General features: G+C 45.5%; 1 protein-coding gene across 2 annotated transcripts in view; it reads right to left on the bottom strand.

The window, feature by feature from the left end:
* The window catches only part of LAMA5 (laminin subunit alpha 5), a 467,726-nt gene that overhangs the window by 30,701 nt on the left and 416,933 nt on the right, over window positions 1–20,092 (bottom strand). For both annotated transcript variants that reach the window (XM_069243153.1, XM_069243152.1), the window contains exons 72-75: window positions 5,182–5,323; window positions 4,080–4,231; window positions 1,599–1,788; window positions 1,149–1,301 (exon numbers count right to left, since the gene is read on the bottom strand). In XM_069243153.1, the coding sequence (XP_069099254.1) occupies window positions 1,149–1,301; window positions 1,599–1,788; window positions 4,080–4,231; window positions 5,182–5,323 (637 nt within the window). The remainder of the gene's footprint in view (window positions 1–1,148; window positions 1,302–1,598; window positions 1,789–4,079; window positions 4,232–5,181; window positions 5,324–20,092) is intronic.

Consider the following 20,092-nt stretch of genomic DNA (forward strand, 5'->3'; position numbering starts at 1 on the left):
CATGAATTCACAATGCGTTGCAGCGTAAATAAGGGACCTAGGTTCCTCAATCTTAGCTGGTTTTATAATACACTATAAACTTGAACCTTTGATGCACAGGTAGCTAGCAGAAAGCCACCACCGTTCTCTTGGCAGCTTCTCTACCAAGTCAACACAAATCAGCTCAATTAATGTGGGGCATCAGAGAATAAATGTGTAGCTGTCAAAATATTAGCTACAGGAGCTCAGAAACACCAGCAGCTGAAGTACGGTTGAATGTCAGAATGCTCGTAAAAGTGCTAGGACCAGATCAGTTACTAACAAATGTGGGAAATTTATCTGGGTGAGAAAGACGTCCATTCTGATGGATTCGATTCTGGGTCTGCCAGATGTCCTTTCATGCACATCTGGAATTTTCGTTTGGAGAAGTCTTGCCAAATAGTGCATCATTTCATTCAGTGACACAAACAAGAAAGTTTTTATGTGATGTTAGTTATGTCATCTTATTACACCCCAAATCTGTGTAGATTATGACTAACACAGTCTATTTCTGCTGAAGTCACGATGCCCTCTTCCCAGTCTTCCAACCTAATTTTAATCTCTTTCAATATCTCTCTACGAAATTGTGGAAGACCAGACTAATCCACGTGACGCAGTTTCTGCCAAGGAAAGATTTGTGTAAAGAAATGCACAGCTCAATAGACAATGCATTGAAACAAACCTGCTACTGTTTCATACAGTAACCATATTTCTTCTTGTTGCGCCAGTCTGCGAAAAGAGCGGAAGTGTCATGCAAGGTAATATGTAACCCTGCTCCCCACTAGCACTCAACAGCGAAGCAAGACACCAAGGTTACTTCTGCTGATAAAGTCAAAGGGTACCATCAAACGGACAGATTGCTGCCACCCTCAGCATATAAAAGATACTGCCGATATTGTCACCTTGAACATTGGTAGGACCATCAACCAAAAAACAAAATCTGCAACATTCCTCCAAACCTCTAATGGAAGATTTGAAAAACAATCGGAGAACAGAACTGAGCATAAATCAGAACTTATATTTTGCCTTTTAAACCCCTATCCATCTAAGAAAGGCTCTAGTTGCCATACTCCTATAGTTTTCGTATTCATGAGAAAGTCCCAGCCAAAGCCCTGTGGTCAGATCCTTACCGGAACACGATTCCTGGCTTTGCCCTCAGGGACGCCACCCACATAAAATGGGCTAGTCACCACAAAGTGTGAGCCGGACGGTGCAGCGCTGCTTTGAGATCTCAGGCCATTTATCACCAGGTGGATCTTGCTCTTATCTCGGCTGAAGAAGACCTTGAAAAGAACAGAGACATTAACATAACATTAGGATTCAGATTTCATTGGTTGATAAAACTCTTTGCTACTCCCATACGCCTCTGCTGTTGTCTTTGTATAGCTGGCTGTGTCTCTCACAAATCCCCCCTCGGCCACAGAGTTCGGCCCACTAAAAATTAAGTGGTCTGGTCATTCCAGACCTTCTAAAATTGTGAAACTTTAAAATAAGTAATAAATAGTGGGAAGATGAGGCAACATATCATTAATATGCATGCAATCGCTATTCATTTACAGACAGTCGATTCGGATGCTTACTGTGTGCCACTTCCCATCCTGGTACTTGTCTTTGCTGCGGAGCCGCAACTTGCTCCCACTGCTTTCCACCAGGAAGACAAAACGCCCATGGGAGACGAAGAGAGCCATGAGGGAGCTCTCCCGCTCGTTGGCCACGTAGAAAAGCATGCCAGTAGAAGAGTTCAACCGCACTTCCAGGGAGAAGTGGGACCTGTGGTATGAGGGACCAGAAATGCAGAATTGATCACTTACTGCACCATTTTGGCACTAAAGAGGAAATTACCTTTAAAGGCAAAGCAGTGATTCAACTTGTAATGCAGTATCCAAGATACCTCTCCTGGATTGCTGTTGAAGGGCAGCTCTACTCCCTGAAGCCACCTTCGAAACTTTGCATCACATGCACGTATACAAGTGGGTTCAATCATTTTTAAAGCAGTACATTATATAGGTAGGTCCACACTTTTAACAAGTGGGTCCAATCCAATCATGCCTTTAAAAGTTCTGCTACCTGTTCTGAAAATAAACTTCACAATGGGTGTCCCATACAAAGGAGATCAAAATGTGTCCACTTATTTTGGCTGAGGAGTGAAACTTATGTATACCAATTTGTTTGGGGGAACATTTATATTTTTACATATAGACGTTAAGGTCTAACACAAATGACAGTATGTACACAGGACAATCAGCGTGGTAAAAACTGACATTTTATAGGGTCGCATGAATTAACTTTGAACCCTCATTTTATTGTTATTTTAGTAATTCTTTATATAACACCAAAAGAAAACGTGACTTACTGTAATCGTGGTCCTCATTCATAGACTACTCACTGATGTCACAGTTCCCACCATCATGCGGGATCCAGAACACTTTTGCTAGGTCTCTTTGTGAAATTATGTCAGTGGTAGCGGACATTTTGAGAACCGACCAACTAGGCCACCTCCATATTGAAAATGCAGGGAGCATTTACTAAACATTTTTCTCTCTCTCTGAGGTAATTTAAAAAAAAAGACCTACATTGCTACACTTTGTTGAAAAGTGTAGTCCTTAAAAAAAAATATAGAGACTTAAACTTCCCCATTACAATAGAAAAAGATGAAAGTAAGGGGTTGCTGTCTGGTTAGGAGGGCATATGGTCAAACAGACAAATTGCACCTTAAGAAGTCTGAAGCATTCAGCTCCTGGCATGTCTTGTATTCACGGTTTGCGTGATCTCCTCAATATTTTTTTCCAGCTCATGCTGACTGTTTCCTAGAACACTTTGACAAGATTTTTTCCTTAGTTCTTGTGGTATATTTCCTCAGAATTGCTCACATATCACTTTAATAGACATTTTTAACATCCTTTCACAATCTTTTACTCCTAGTTTTTTGTGAAGAATGTCTTTTTTCTCCAATGCCTTCCCTGTTTCTGAAGGTACACTCCGGTGGTAGGAAGAAGGCTGCCAAAGATCCACAATATGTCAGTGAATCTGATTACCCCCATACTGACTCATTGTCCAACTGTGAATTATGTGAGGTGTCCAAAAGACAACTTACTTGAAAGAGCAACTGCAAGACCTTAAAGTCCAACAGGAAGAAAAAAAAGCAAGCAGACAGGAGGCTCCCGCTGCCGTTCCTTTGCATTCTCCTAGGAAGGGCCCCACAGAAGGAAGATCCAGGGAGCAAAGGCATCACAGACATCACCTCCACCACTCCAGACACTCTCAAAGATCATGGGACTCCTTGAATTAAAACAATAGGGTTGTCTGATTGGCAGAGGGAAACTTTTCTTCTTTCTGCCATTTTGGTACTGCAGTTCTGAACTATCTGACTCGCTGACTGCAACCAAAAGAAAAATGCCACGGAAGAGATTCCTGGACCAGGGGATTGGGCACAGAGTCTAGCATGAGGCCTGCCCCTGTGGTCCTTGTCAGCGCGTTGCCAAAGGCGTGCACAGCTGAGGACTGGCTGCCTCCGAGGGGTGGCGTACGTTGCATGGCCTTGTATGAGGTCAGGCATGCAGACAAACCCCACCTCACATGAACATGGTCATGCGCAGCAGATTGTTGGCCTCTGGCCAGGTCCACCGACCGAACCCTCGCTATGCACTGCAGAGGCTTTGTGCAGTGAGAGAGTTGGCTGAATATGGTAAAAAGAATAGACATTCGCTGACACAGAGAGAGAGATCTGAACCCGCATTGATGAGGCATGGAAGAACAAGAACTGATGCCAGTGCGAAGGCGGACACCAAACACACCCTGGTGCCACCATGCCTCAGGGGCGAAGCTCTGGCTGGAGCCACACTGCACCACCTGGTGGTGCTGACAAGCCAATACTAGGAAACGTTTCTCGACCAGTTTTAAGCTTGATAAGTGATTTTGAAGAAGAGGAAGCTGTAGGTAGAAATAACCATCAGAAATCTTCAGTCTTCTGCTGTAGGGACCCCTTATCACACATACCTATTATTGACTGAACAAATGTTTCAAAAACGAGAATATGTACAGCTAGTACCAAAACTGTTTACCTTTCTTTGAAGGACTCTGGGATGTTATCAAACTCGAGGTGGCTTGAAGATGAGCCCCCAAATCGGAATGCACCTTTGGGGGCTTTAGGGTGTTGGGAGGGAAGGCAGAACCTTTCTATGGAATGTCGGCGGTCTTTAAGAGCTGGTTGAGTCTGTAGGAAAAGAAGATGATGATGATGATGATTAAAGCCCTGGATGAGGAATATGACCGGCAAGTTAGAAACACTAGAAACACTAGGTGCACAATCATAGCAAGAAGGGAAGGATAACTACATGGGCAGTCAACAAGACATGAGAGGTACAATGGGCAAGGCAAATTCAGATAGGAAATGGTGAGAAAACAAGAATGGGGAAGGGAAGTTTTAATGTTTGAGGAAGTAAAAACAAATGGGATTGTGGTCCAAACTGGAGAATACGAAACCATGGATCTAAAGTTCATCTCTAAAGACGGAGAGATGGTGAAGACTGGGAGGTGAGCTTAGGGCGGACTAGAGAACAGGAAAGATGGAAGTTTTGCAGGGCAAAGGGGAGAGCAAATTGACATCGCGTTCAGACTAGAGATGGGAGAAAAAGTTGAAATTGAATTAGGAAAAGAGATATGAGAGTTGAAGGCCAAGCTAAGGATGAGAGAAAACAATGAGGAAAGAGAGAAGCTCAACAGAAGAGGAGAAACCTAGGTAGTAAGGTCGATAGTAGGGATGCAAGGGAGAAAGAGAAAGGAAAATCTGAATGGGGTCTTTCAGCAGCACCGCAACCTTCCCTCACACCGTAAGCATCCCTCACACACAAAAGAGGAACAGCATAGGCAGGAGTTAGAACCCCCACACGGTGGGTACTGAATAGATAGAGCTTATGTGCAGAAACATCTCTAACACATCCGACTAGTAAAGAACAAGAACACCAAATAAAGCTGCTCATGCACTGAACGGTGCACAGTTAAACCAAAGACAGCAGCAGTACTGAAGGCTTTTCACGCTCTCAGAACAGATCCCGTACATGCAAGAGTAGGGCAGCGTTATTCAAAGACAACAAACATTAATTTTTAAACACAAACATTCTTAGAGTATCCAGGCCTGCCACCATATATTTTGGGCTACCATACCTTGGGCTTCCTCTTTCCCTTCCTCAGGAGTGCTCTGATTTCTTGTGGTGGCTTTTCCTGCATCTCAGTGTAGCACTTCATGGTAATGTTGAACCTGTCGATGTTCTCCTGCAGGTCTTCCACCATCTGAGCATCCGTTTTTCTATTCACGACAATAAAGTATGAAATTATAAAAGTGCCGATGTTGAAACATGTAAAGACCGAAGAAGCAAATGGTTAGTCTATTTGAATTATTTAATGATGGCAAAACACATATTGAGAAGACCACCTTTCATTTTCGCACCAGCCTCATCAACAATCTAAACAAAAAAGAAGATAGGATTGTGAACCGGGAGGGGCATGGTGGAATATCTATGTACAAAGCACAAAAACTTGCTTGTAGGAACTTCTACAGAAGGAGACGAGCAAACCTCTGGAGCAAGAAGGTCACAAATTATCAATGTTTTAGGGTGAGATTATTTTTCAGTTCCAAATCATCCAAAAGGGAATTGACTAGTTGCCAAAGGCAAGTCCCCTCACTTCAGCAGTAGAAGGTTAAAAGTCAATCAGTAATAATCATGGTTGTAAGGAAATGCCTCCTTGGCATGGTTGCCCCCTGACTTTTTGCCTGTGCTGATGCTATGTTTACAATTGAAAGTGTGCCGTGGCCTGCTAACCAGGCCCCAGCACCAGTGTTCTTTCCCTAACCTGTACTTTTGTATCCACAATTGGCAGACCATGGCATCCAGATAAGTCCCTTGTAACTGGTACTTCTAGTACCAAGGGCCCTGATGCCAAGGAAGGTCTCTAAGGGCTGCAGCATGTCTTATGCCACCCTGGAGACCTCTCACTCAGCACAGACACACTGCTAGCCAGCTTGTGTGTGCTAGTGAGGACAAAACGAGTAAGTCGACATGGCACTCCCCTCAGGGTGCCATGCCAGCCTCTCACTGCCTATGCAGTATAGGTAAGACACCCCTCTAGCAGGCCTTACAGCCCTAAGGCAGGGTGCACTATACCATAGGTGAGGGTACCAGTGCATGAGCATGGTACCCCTACAGTGTCTAAACAAAACCTTAGACATTGTAAGTGCAGGGTAGCCATAAGAGTATATGGTCTGGGAGTCTGTCAAACACGAACTCCACAGCACCATAATGGCTACACTGAAAACTGGGAAGTTTGGTATCAAACTTCTCAGCACAATAAATGCACACTGATGCCAGTGTACATTTTATTGCAAAATACACCCCAGAGGGCACCTTAGAGGTGCCCCCTGAAACTTAACCGACTGTCTGTGTAGGCTGACTAGTTCCAGCAGCCTGCCACACCAGAGACATGTTGCTGGCCCCATGGGGAGAGTGCCTTTGTCACTCTGAGGCCAGTAACAAAGCCTGCACTGGGTGGAGATGCTAACACCTCCCCCAGGCAGGAGCTGTGACACCTGGCGGTGAGCCTCAAAGGCTCACCCCTTTGTCACAGCCCAGCAGGGCACTCCAGCTTAGTGGAGTTGCCCGCCCCCTCCGGCCACGGCCCCCACTTTTGGCGGCAAGGCTGGAGGGAACAAAGCAAGCAACAAGGAGGAGTCACTGGCCAGTCAGGACAGCCCCTAAGGTGTCCTGAGCTGAAGTGACTCTAACTTTTAGAAATCCTCCATCTTGCAGATGGAGGATTCCCCCAATAGGGTTAGGATTGTGACCCCCTCCCCTTGGGAGGAGGCACAAAGAGGGTGTACCCACCCTCAGGGCTAGTAGCCATTGGCTACTAACCCCCCAGACCTAAACACGCCCTTAAATTTAGTATTTAAGGGCTACCCTGAACCCTAGAAAAGGAGATTCCTGCAAACTACAAGAAGAAGGACTGCCTAGCTGAAAACCCCTGCAGAGGAAGACCAGAAGACGACAACTGCCTTGGCTCCAGAAACTCACCGGCCTGTCTCCTGCCTTCCAAAGATCCTGCTCCAGCGACGCCTTCCAAAGGGACCAGCGACCTCGACATCCTCTGAGGACTGCCCCTGCTTCGAAAAGACAAGAAACTCCAGAGGACAGCGGACCTGCTCCAAGAAAGGCTGCAACTTTGTTTCCAGCAGCCTTGAAAGAACCCTGCAAGCTCCCCGCAAGAAGCGTGAGACTTGCAACACTGCACCCGGCGACCCCGACTCGGCTGGTGGAGATCCAACACCCCAGGAGGGACCCCAGGACTACTCTGATACTGTGAGTACCAAAACCTGTCCCCCCTGAACCCCCACAGCGCCGCCTGCAGAGGGAATCCCGAGGCTTCCCCTGACCGCGACTCTTTGAATCCAAAGTCCCGACGCCTGGGAGAGACCCTGCACCCGCAGCCCCCAGGACCTGAAGGACCGGACTTTCACTGGAGAAGTGACCCCCAGGAGTCCCTCTCCCTTGCCCAAGTGGAGGTTTCCCCGAGGAATCCCCCCCTTGCCTGCCTGCAGCGCTGAAGAGATCCCGAGATCTCTCATAGACTAACATTGCGAACCCGACGCCTGTTTCTACACTGCACCCGGCCGCCCCCGCGCTGCTGAGGGTGAAATTTCTGTGTGGGCTTGTGTCCCCCCCGGTGCCCTACAAAACCCCCCTGGTCTGCCCTCCGAAGACGTGGGTACTTACCTGCAAGCAGACCGGAACCGGGGCACCCCCTTCTCTCCATTCTAGCCTATGTGTTTTGGGCACCACTTTGAACTCTGCACCTGGCCGGCCCTGAGCTGCTGGTGTGGTAACTTTGGGGTTGCTCTGAACCCCCAACGGTGGGCTACCTTGGACCAAGAACTGAACCCTGTAAGTGTCTTACTTACCTGGTAAAACTAACAAAAACTTACCTCCCCTAGGAACTGTGAAAATTGCACTGTGTCCACTTTTAAAACAGCTATTTGTCAATAACTTGAAAAGTATACATGCAATTTTTATGATTTAAAGTTCCTAAAGTACTTACCTGCAATACCTTTCGAATGAGATATTACATGTAGAATTTGAACCTGTGGTTCTTAAAATAAACTAAGAAAATATATTTTTCTATACAAAAACCTATTGGCTGGATTTGTCTCTGAGTGTGTGTACCTCATTTATTGTCTATGTGTATGTACAACAAATGCTTAACACTACTCCTTGGATAAGCCTACTGCTCGACCACACTACCACAAAATAGAGCATTAGTATTATCTATTTTTACCACTATTTTACCTCTAAGGGGAACCCTTGGACTCTGTGCATGCTATTCCTTACTTTGAAATAGCACATACAGAGCCAACTTCCTACATTGGTGGATCAGCGGTGGGGTACAAGACTTTGCATTTGCTGGACTACTCAGCCAATACCTGATCACACGACAAATTCCAAAATTGTCATTAGAAATTGATTTTTGCAATTTGAAAAGTTTTCTAAATTCTTAAAAGACCTGCTAGGGCCTTGTGTTAGATCCTGTTTAGCATTTCTTTTAGAGTTTAAAAGTTTGTAAAAGTTTGAATTAGATTCTAGAACCAGTTGTAGATTCTTAAAAAGTATTCCAACTTTTAGAAGCAAAATGTCTAGCACAGATGTGACTGTGGTGGAACTCGACACCACACCTTACCTCCATCTTAAGATGAGGGAGCTAAGGTCACTCTGTAAAATAAAGAAAATAACAATGGGCCCCAAACCTACCAAAATACAGCTCCAGGAGCTTTTGGCAGAGTTTGAAAAGGCCAACCCCTCTGAGGGTGGCAACTCAGAGGAAGAGGATAGTGACTTGGAGGACAATTCCCCCCTACCAATCCTATCTAGGGAGAACAGGGTCCCTCAAACCCTGACTCCAAAAATAATAGTCAGAGATGCTGGTTCCCTCACAGGAGAGACCAACACCTCTGAAATCACTGAGGATAGCCCCAGTGAAGAGGACATCCAGTTAGCCAGGATGGCCAAAAGATTGGCTTTGGAAAGACAGATCCTAGCCATAGAGAGGGAAAGACAAGAGATGGGCCTAGGACCCATCAACGGTGGCAGCAACATAAATAGGGTCAGAGATTCTCCTGACATGTTGAAAATCCCTAAAGGGATTGTAACTAAATATGAAGATGGTGATGACATCACCAAATGGTTCACAGCTTTTGAGAGGGCTTGTGTAACCAGAAAAGTGAACAGATCTCACTGGGGTGCTCTCCTTTGGGAAATGTTCACAGGGAAGTGTAGGGATAGACTCCTCACACTCTCTGGACAAGATGCAGAATCTTATGACCTCATGAAGGGTACCCTGATTGAGGGCTTTGGATTCTCCACTGAGGAGTATAGGATTAGATTCAGGGGGGCTCAAAAATCCTCGAGCCAGACCTGGGTGGACTTTGTAGACTACTCAGTGAAAACACTAGATGGTTGGATTCAAGGCAGTGGTGTAAGTAATTATGATGGGCTGTACAATTTATTTGTGAAAGAACACCTGTTAAGTAATTGTTTCAATGATAAACTGCATCAGCATCTGGTAGACCTAGGACCAATTTCTCCCCAAGAATTGGGAAAGAAGGCGGACCATTGGGTCAAGACAAGGGTGTCCAAGACTTCAACAGGGGGTGACCAAAAGAAAGGGGTCACAAAGACCCCCCAGGGGAAGGGTGATGAGACAACCAAAACTAAAAATAGTAAAGAGTCTTCTACAGGCCCCCAAAAACCTGCACAGGAGGGTGGGCCCAGAGCCTCTTCACAAAACAATGGGTACAAGGGTAAAAACTTTGATCCCAAAAAGGCCTGGTGTCATAGCTGTAAACAGCATGGACACCAAACTGGAGACAAGGCCTGTCCCAAGAAAGGTTCCACTCCAAACTCCCATCCAGGTAACACTGGTATGGCTAGTCTCCAAGTGGGATCAACAGTGTGCCCAGAGCAAATCAGGGTCCACACTGAAGCTACTCTAGTTTCTGAGGGTGGGGTGGATTTAGCCACACTAGCTGTCTGGCCGCCTAACATGCAAAAATACAGACAGCAACTCTTAATTAATGGGACTAGAATAGAGGGCCTGAGGGATACAGGTGCCAGTGTCACCATGGTGACAGAGAAACTGGTTTCCCCTGGCCAATACCTGACTGGAAAAACTTACACAGTCACCAACGCTGACAATCAGAGAAAAGTACATCCCATGGCAATGGTTACTTTAGAATGGGGAGGGGTCAATGGCCTGAAACAGGTGGTGGTCTCCTCAAATATCCCAGTGGACTGTCTGCTTGGAAATGACCTGGAGTCCTCAGCATGGGCTGAGGTAGAACTAAAAACCCATGCAGCAATGCTGGGTATCCCTGAACTGGTGTGTGTGAAAACAAGAGCACAGTGCAAGGCACAGGGTGAACAAGTAGAGCTGGAGTCTGGAAGAATGGCCCAGCCTACCAAGAGAACAGGAAAGTCAGTTGGGAAACCAACTGCAACACAGCAAAAGAAAGGGAACCTCTCTTCTCAGGAAGAAGTTCTGCCCTCTGAGGGAACTGAGCCTTTGGAGCTTGAACCTTATCAGGTTGAGCTCTTAGGCCCAGGGGGACCCTCAAGGGAGGAGCTGTGTAAGGGACAAGAAACCTGTCCCTCTCTTGAAGGCCTTAGGCAGCAAGCTGCTGAAGAGTCCAAGGGCAAGAAAAATGGAACACATAGGGTCTATTGGGAAGATGGACTCCTGTACACTGAGGCCAGAGACCCCAAACCTGGTGCCACTAGGAGAGTGGTAGTGCCTCAGCTGTTCAGAGAGTTCATCCTAACATTGGCCCATGACATTCCCCTTGCTGGACATTTGGGACAAACCAAGACGTGGGAGAGGCTAGTCAACCACTTCTACTGGCCCAATATGTCCAACATGGTTAAGGAGTTTTGCCTCTCCTGCCCCACCTGTCAAGCCAGTGGTAAGACAGGTGGGCATCCAAAGGCCCCCCTCATTCCACTTCCAGTGGTGGGGGTTCCCTTTGAAAGAGTGGGTGTGGACATAGTTGGTCCACTAGAACCTCCCACAGCCTCAGGAAATATGTATATCCTGGTAGTAGTGGATCATGCTACCAGGTATCCTGAAGCTATTCCCCTTAGGTCGACTACTGCCCATGCAGTAGCCAAGGCCCTCATTGGTATCTTTACCAGAGTGGGTTTCCCTAAGGAGGTGGTGTCTGACAGAGGTGCCAACTTCATGTCAGCATACCTGAAACATATGTGGAATGAGTGTGGAGTGACTTATAAATTCACTACACCTTACCATCCACAAACTAATGGCTTAGTTGAGAGATTCAACACAACAAGACATTAAAGGGCATGATCATGGGGCTCCCAGAAAAGCTCAAAAGGAGATGGGATGTCCTCTTGCCATGTCTGCTTTTCGCTTACAGAGAGGTACCACAGAAGGGAGTAGGATTCTCACCCTTTGAACTTCTGTTTGGTCATCCTGTAAGGGGACCACTTGCTCTTGTTAAAGAAGGCTGGGAGAGACCTCTCCATGAGCCTAAACAAGACATAGTGGACTATGTACTTGGCCTTCGCTCTAGAATGGCAGAGTACATGGAAAAGGCAACCAAAAACCTTGAGGCCAGCCAACAGCTCCAGAAGTTTTGGTATGACCAAAAGGCTGCACTGGTTGAGTTCCAACCAGGGCAGAAAGTCTGGGTTCTGGAGCCTGTGGCTCCCAGGGCACTCCAGGACAAATGGAGTGGCCCTTACCCAGTGCTAGAAAGGAAGAGTCAGGTCACCTACCTGGTGGACCTGGGCACAAGCAGGAGCCCCAAGAGGGTGATCCATGTGAACCGCCTTAAACTCTTCCATGACAGGGCTGATGTGAATCTGTTGATGGTAACAGATGAGGATCAGGAGGCAGAGAGTGAACCTCTCCCTGATCTTCTGTCATCAGACCCAAAAGATGGCACAGTAGATGGAGTGATCTACTCAGACACCCTCTCTGGCCAACAGCAAGCTGATTGTAGGAGAGTCCTACAACAGTTTCCTGAACTCTTCTCCTTAACCCCTGGTCAGACACACCTGTGTACCCATGATGTGGACACAGGAGACAGCATGCCTGTCAAAAACAAAATCTTTAGACAGTCTGACCATGTTAAGGAAAGCATCAAGGTGGAAGTCCACAAGATGCTGGAATTGGGAGTAATTGAGCGCTCTGACAGCCCCTGGGCTAGCCCAGTGGTCTTAGTCCCCAAACCTCACACCAAAGATGGAAAGAAAGAGATGAGGTTTTGTGTGGACTACAGAGGGCTCAATTCTGTCACCAAGACAGATGCTCATCCAATTCCAAGAGCTGATGAGCTCATAGATAAATTAGGTGCTGCCAAATTCTTAAGTACCTTTGACTTGACAGCAGGGTACTGGCAAATAAAAATGGCACCTGGAGCAAAAGAGAAAACAGCATTCTCCACACCTGATGGGCATTATCAGTTTACTGTTATGCCCTTTGGTTTAAAGAATGCCCCTGCCACCTTCCAAAGGTTGGTGAATCAAGTCCTTGCTGGCTTGGAGTCCTTTAGCACAGCTTATCTTGATGATATTGCTGTCTTTAGCTCCACCTGGCAGGATCACCTGGTCCACCTGAAGAAGGTTTTGAAGGCTCTGCAATCTGCAGGCCTCTCTATCAAGGCATCCAAATGCCAGATAGGGCAGGGAACTGTGGTTTACTTGGGCCACCTTGTAGGTGGAGGCCAAGTTCAGCCACTCCAACCCAAGATCCAGACTATTCTGGACTGGGTAGCTCCAAAAACCCAGACTCAAGTCAGGGCATTCCTTGGCTTGACTGGGTATTACAGGAGGTTTGTGAAGGGATATGGATCCATTGTGACAGCCCTCACTGAACTCACCTCCAAGAAAATGCCCAAGAAAGTGAACTGGACTGTGGAATGCCAACAGGCCTTTGACACCCTGAAACAAGCAATGTGCTCAGCACCAGTTCTAAAAGCTCCAGATTATTCTAAGCAGTTCATTGTGCAGACTGATGCCTCTGAACATGGGATAGGGGCAGTTTTGTCCCAAACAAATGATGATGGCCTTGACCAGCCTGTTGCTTTCATTAGCAGGAGGTTACTCCCCAGGGAGCAGCGTTGGAGTGCCATTGAGAGGGAGGCCTTTGCTGTGGTTTGGTCCCTGAAGAAGCTGAGACCATACCTCTTTGGGACTCACTTCCTAGTTCAAACTGACCACAGACCTCTCAAATGGCTGATGCAAATGAAAGGTGAAAATCCTAAACTGTTGAGGTGGTCCATCTCCCTACAGGGAATGGACTTTATAGTGGAACACAGACCTGGGACTGCCCATGCCAATGCAGATGGCCTTTCCAGGTTCTTCCACTTAGAAAATGAAGACTCTCTTGGGAAAGGTTAGTCTCATCCTCTTTCGTTTGGGGGGGGGTTGTGTAAGGAAATGCCTCCTTGGCATGGTTGCCCCCTGACTTTTTGCCTGTGCTGATGCTATGTTTACAATTGAAAGTGTGCTGTGGCCTGCTAACCAGGCCCCAGCACCAGTGTTCTTTCCCTAACCTGTACTTTTGTATCCACAATTGGCAGACCCTGGCATCCAGATAAGTCCCTTGTAACTGGTACTTCTAGTACCAAGGGCCCTGATGCCAAGGAAGGTCTCTAAGGGCTGCAGCATGTCTTATGCCACCCTGGAGACCTCTCACTCAGCACAGACACCCTGCTAGCCAGCTTGTGTGTGCTAGTGAGGACAAAACGAGTAAGTCGACATGGCACTCCCCTCAGGGTGCCATGCCAGCCTCTCACTGCCTATGCAGTATAGGTAAGACACCCCTCTAGCAGGCCTTACAGCCCTAAGGCAGGGTGCACTATACCATAGGTGAGGGTACCAGTGCATGAGCATGGTACCCCTACAGTGTCTAAACAAAACCTTAGACATTGTAAGTGCAGGGTAGCCATAAGAGTATATGGTCTGGGAGTCTGTCAAACACGAACTCCACAGCACCATAATGGCTACACTGAAAACTGGGAAGTTTGGTATCAAACTTCTCAGCACAATAAATGCACACTGATGCCAGTGTACATTTTATTGCAAAATACACCCCAGAGGGCACCTTAGAGGTGCCCCCTGAAACTTAACCGACTGTCTGTGTAGGCTGACTAGTTCCAGCAGCCTGCCACACCAGAGACATGTTGCTGGCCCCATGGGGAGAGTGCCTTTGTCACTCTGAGGCCAGTAACAAAGCCTGCACTGGGTGGAGATGCTAACACCTCCCCCAGGCAGGAGCTGTGACACCTGGCGGTGAGCCTCAAAGGCTCACCCCTTTGTCACAGCCCAGCAGGGCACTCCAGCTTAGTGGAGTTGCCCGCCCCCTCCGGCCACGGCCCCCACTTTTGGCGGCAAGGCTGGAGGGAACAAAGCAAGCAACAAGGAGGAGTCACTGGCCAGTCAGGACAGCCCCTAAGGTGTCCTGAGCTGAAGTGACTCTAACTTTTAGAAATCCTCCATCTTGCAGATGGAGGATTCCCCCAATAGGGTTAGGATTGTGACCCCCTCCCCTTGGGAGGAGGCACAAAGAGGGTGTACCCACCCTCAGGGCTAGTAGCCATTGGCTACTAACCCCCCAGACCTAAACACGCCCTTAAATTTAGTATTTAAGGGCTACCCTGAACCCTAGAAAAGGAGATTCCTGCAAACTACAAGAAGAAGGACTGCCTAGCTGAAAACCCCTGCAGAGGAAGACCAGAAGACGACAACTGCCTTGGCTCCAGAAACTCACCGGCCTGTCTCCTGCCTTCCAAAGATCCTGCTCCAGCGACGCCTTCCAAAGGGACCAGCGACCTCGACATCCTCTGAGGACTGCCCCTGCTTCGAAAAGACAAGAAACTCCCGAGGACAGCGGACCTGCTCGAAGAAAGGCTGCAACTTTGTTTCCAGCAGCCTTGAAAGAACCCTGCAAGCTCCCCGCAAGAAGCGTGAGACTTGCAACACTGCACCCGGCGACCCCGACTCGGCTGGTGGAGATCCAACACCCCAGGAGGGACCCCAGGACTACTCTGATACTGTGAGTACCAAAACCTGTCCCCCCTGAGCCCCCACAGCGCCGCCTGCAGAGGGAATCCCGAGGCTTCCCCTGACCGCGACTCTTTGAATCCAAAGTCCCGACGCCTGGGAGAGACCCTGCACCCGCAGCCCCCAGGACCTGAAGGACCGGACTTTCACTGGAGAAGTGACCCCCAGGAGTCCCTCTCCCTTGCCCAAGTGGAGGTTTCCCCGAGGAATCCCCCCCTTGCCTGCCTGCAGCGCTGAAGAGATCCCGAGATCTCTCATAGACTAACATTGCGAACCCGACGCCTGTTTCTACACTGCACCCGGCCGCCCCCGCGCTGCTGAGGGTGAAATTTCTGTGTGGGCTTGTGTCCCCCCCGGTGCCCTACAAAACCCCCCTGGTCTGCCCTCCGAAGACGTGGGTACTTACCTGCAAGCAGACCGGAACCGGGGCACCCCCTTCTCTCCATTCTAGCCTATGTGTTTTGGGCACCACTTTGAACTCTGCACCTGGCCGGCCCTGAGCTGCTGGTGTGGTAACTTTGGGGTTGCTCTGAACCCCCAACGGTGGGCTACCTTGGACCAAGAACTGAACCCTGTAAGTGTCTTACTTACCTGGTAAAACTAACAAAAACTTACCTCCCCTAGGAACTGTGAAAATTGCACTAAGTGTCCACTTTTAAAACAGCTATTTGTCAATAACTTGAAAAGTATACATGCAATTTTTATGATTTAAAGTTCCTAAAGTACTTACCTGCAATACCTTTCGAATGAGATATTACATGTAGAATTTGAACCTGTGGTTCTTAAAATAAACTAAGAAAAGATATTTTTCTATACAAAAACCTATTGGCTGGATTTGTCTCTGAGTGTGTGTACCTCATTTATTGTCTATGTGTATGTACAACAAATGCTTAACACTACTCCTTGGATAAGCCTACTGCTCGACCACACTACCACAAAATAGAGCATTAGTATTATCTATTTTTACCACTATTTTACCTCTAAGGGGAACCCTTGGACTCTGTGCATGCTATTCCTTACTTTGAAATAGCACATACAGAGCCAACTTCCTACAATGGTAAAATAGAAAAGCTCCTGTGATACGACAAACACAAGAATAGGGAGAAAAATAATCGACTAAAGAGCAGGACACTAGCTAAGAAAGCTATCTAATAAGAAGCGAATGGCTGACTCAAAGGCCGTTTTGTATATTTATTGTAAGTAAAAGGTTTATTGCAGGTGGAAACTAAAAACCTCTCCCACACTTTGGATATAGCTGCTTGAGTGCGACAGCAAGAAGCTGTAATTCAGCTACGCGACAGACATCTGTCCAGGAAACATCCTTAAAAGGAACACTCTTTGCCATAAATAGCAGGCAAATGGCCCATGTGACAGCAAGCTGTAGTACTATTTATTGAGGCTGTAGCAGCAGATCCTAGGGACAAACCAGAGCAGAGCAGCCCTCCTCATTTTGGAGCCCGAGCTGCTGAAGTTGGGACTGCAACAGGACGGTTCTGCATTAAAACTTTAGGGAGAGATTATTTTTCAGTTTCAAGTCATCCAAAAGGGAATTGACTAGTTGCCAAAGGCAGCAAGTGTTAAAATTAATGACTTCAATACCACTTCTGCACCATGTTCACCAAAAAAGTGTTGACAAATGATTTCTGTATTCATCACAACATTGTCATTGTTGAGGGGACACACACTCAATTCCTTTTCTTCTCTCTGTAACTCCCCACCAAGCTACCCCACCCTGCATCACCTGCTCCAAACTTCTTGTCCCGCCAACCAGACACCCCAGATGTGACATAGTCACCTGCCGGTATGCTACATCACCTAAATCGGTATGCAAAATCACCTAAATCCAACACACATCGCTCAGCCGGTACACTACAAACAAACCTCACCACAGTCAGGCAACATGCAATAATATGCTGCAATTTGTCACTTTCAGCAAACACTCCTCACTAAAACATCTTTCTGATTATACTTACATCACCAATAAAACTAAGAACTTGCCTCTCTTAAACAGAAGAAGAAAACCAGACCCCTAGCACCCCAACGTGCGCAAGGCTACATAATTGGTAAGGTACTTCAAACTCAAACGCACTTCCATGTACCGCACCAACATACATCTTCGAACAATTCAGATAAGGATATCTTAATGGGGTCTTACAGTGGAAAAACAATAACACTTCTATGTAGCCTCCCCTGCACCTCTACCAATTACACATAGGCATTCAATAATGTGCTCTTGTTTGATGTTTGCTTGGATTTTGAGGCCGATAATGGCATAATGCACTTGATGCCCCCTTAATAATACACCATTTTACACAAAACACTGATCCATATTTACTTATGTGGCTAATTATGCTATTTAGAAAATAATCTGCCTAGGCTGGGCCACAGACAGTCAACTAAGTAGCTCAATAAAATGGCAAGATCTGTCGGAACACAATAGTTAACTTGGAGAGGAATATGGATTAGGTGTATTTGTGAGATGAAATATATTCTTCTGCTGCCCCTTTGTTTAAGGCAGAATGTATTTTCTTTTACTTTTTTAAATTAATTTGGCAACAAAATTCCAAAGAAAAAGACCAACATGGGAAAAAGTAAAAAAAAAAAAAAAAAAAAAAAAAAAACGTATACAATTTTTTTTTTTTTTTTTAAATTTGCACAGCAAAATAATTGGGAAACCATGACTTGCTAGAAGGCAAAAGATGCACCTTTTATATCATTGCAATGGTTGTGTATGTTGGTAGGGAGTCAGAAGTCCTACGGGTGTGAACTATGTAAAGTGCAGAGCTGTAGGATAGGAAAGTCAGTTACTAGTGTTCGTAGTGCATTGACAAGCATCGATCCTAAATGCTCTCCAACTGGCTACGAGTAAACAACTTTGTAATTGCTGCAGATTTACTTCATCCCCTTTACTTGGTCTGCATCTATTTTTCTGCAATTAATTTGATTGCACCTTTACTTTGCCTGTATTGGCTGAGTTACATCATCAATAACCCCAAAGCATCAGGAAAGTGATGCTCAAGGTAAATAAAAATCTAGCAATAGGGTTAAAAAAAAAAAATAGTTCAATTATTAGTAATTTATAACATTGCACTTTTGTTCAATTTGGCGGTCAAAGTTTGGGTTAGTATGACTTAGTTAATTGAACAATAATGTAATAAGGGTTAGAACAATGTCATCTACTAGATTAAATATACTTTATTCAATCATTAAGGTTTAGGTTGCACACGCAATAAAATAACCAATTAAATTAAAATAAATGCATTTAATGAAATATAAAAGCAGTAGGGCTGGAATAAGGCTAATGACTTAATTTAATGTAATGTAATTGTATTTATGATGCATACATGTGGTTTGATTTTTATTCTTAAAATAGAATTAGGTATTTGATTTACTTTAGGATTAGCGGATGGTCATTTTTCAATTTAAACTGACTAGATATAAGCTTAGATTTAGAATGTATATTAATTAAATTACAATAAAATTGGGTTACATTTGTATAATTCAGAGTTGTGGTTATGCTTAGTGTTAGAAGAAAGTGACAGATTTTAATTAATTTTGAAAAAGTAATATAACCGAATTCATGCCAGGGTAAAGGTTGGCATTAATGAAAGTAATGAGCATTCATGCAGTAAGGAAAATATATTTTCAGTTTAGAATTAATTGTGCTTAGTAACATGAGTCATATGCAATTAAAACAAAAATGCAGCAATTTACTGAACTGTGTTTCCTGTCCTATATCGAACTATGCCTCAACAAGACCACAACTTAATTTTGTTCTGGGAAGTGTTCATATTAATTGTGTGTTTACATTTGTCATTGACACTACACAGAAACATGTGCAATGATGTTTCCTAATGACATACTGTTCTCGAAGTACCCTGGAGGATGCCTTTTGATAATCTGAGTCTCATCCTGCTTGCACGCTGAGGCCTGTTTAGTTATGAGGCTTTCATTGTTTACGTCACAGATTAGTTCTGACATTTCCGATGACATTAGGTCAGTGGATTATTCATTTAGGGAGACAGTACTACGATGGTGGTATTACATGACGTTTTCTAATGCTGAACTGTGAGTGGCCAATATATTGATATTTTTGCTCACCCTATGATTTCTATTGCTTTCTATGGTAACATTCCCTATAAAGCCCCTAGATGTGGGGGTGAACCAATCTTCCTTGGGTCTCTACTAGGAATGCTGTCTGATTTTGAATCAATTTGCTGCAAACTTTGGACTTAGCGTATTTTTCGGATTTTACTCATTGCTGTGACTATTTCCTAATTCTCAGAGCCTTCATGGAAACTGATTTCTGGGTCTTATGACCTATTTATTTAATTAATTAAAACCATATTTTTGCAATAGGTATGTCACTTCAATGTTTTAATAAACAGTCAAGGTTTTCCTAAATTTATGATCTCAAACTCCCTTTCTGATTCAGTCTTTTTTATTGACTGAGGGAAACAAGATCAGTGATAAAGCATCTATCACAGGCTGCTGGACCAGACCTTGTACACACTCAGTCAGCAGACAGTCAGTAGTTGTGGTGGGATACAATGCTAATAACCGCTGCATTTCTGATAAGGACACATGCATCTGATCGCCAATTCCAGAGCTACAATGTAAATGCAGTGTGAAAATACAGACAGCAAAAACATGCATGCCATTGTTTCACTGTTCATGAAATAAGTACACGCCAAGAAGAGTATATTTTCTGATCTATACTTGCAACCCCAGCTAAAGGCTGTTCTCTAACACGATTGGTTTGGAAGGATGTCAAATGATGGGAAGGTAGGCTGGTTTGAAAACACCCGAAAATATATTCCAATCACAAATGCAATAGTACAGTGCTGCCAATGAGGAGGGAACAACATAGTTACAACCTTAAATGGACACCCAAAGTTGACAATGTCTACCAGTCCTGCCAGGGTAATCTATAGCCCTAAGCCTAGGTT

The sequence above is a fragment of the Pleurodeles waltl genome, chromosome 7 (genome assembly GCF_031143425.1).
Source record: "Pleurodeles waltl isolate 20211129_DDA chromosome 7, aPleWal1.hap1.20221129, whole genome shotgun sequence".
NCBI classification, from domain to species: domain Eukaryota; kingdom Metazoa; phylum Chordata; class Amphibia; order Caudata; family Salamandridae; genus Pleurodeles; species Pleurodeles waltl.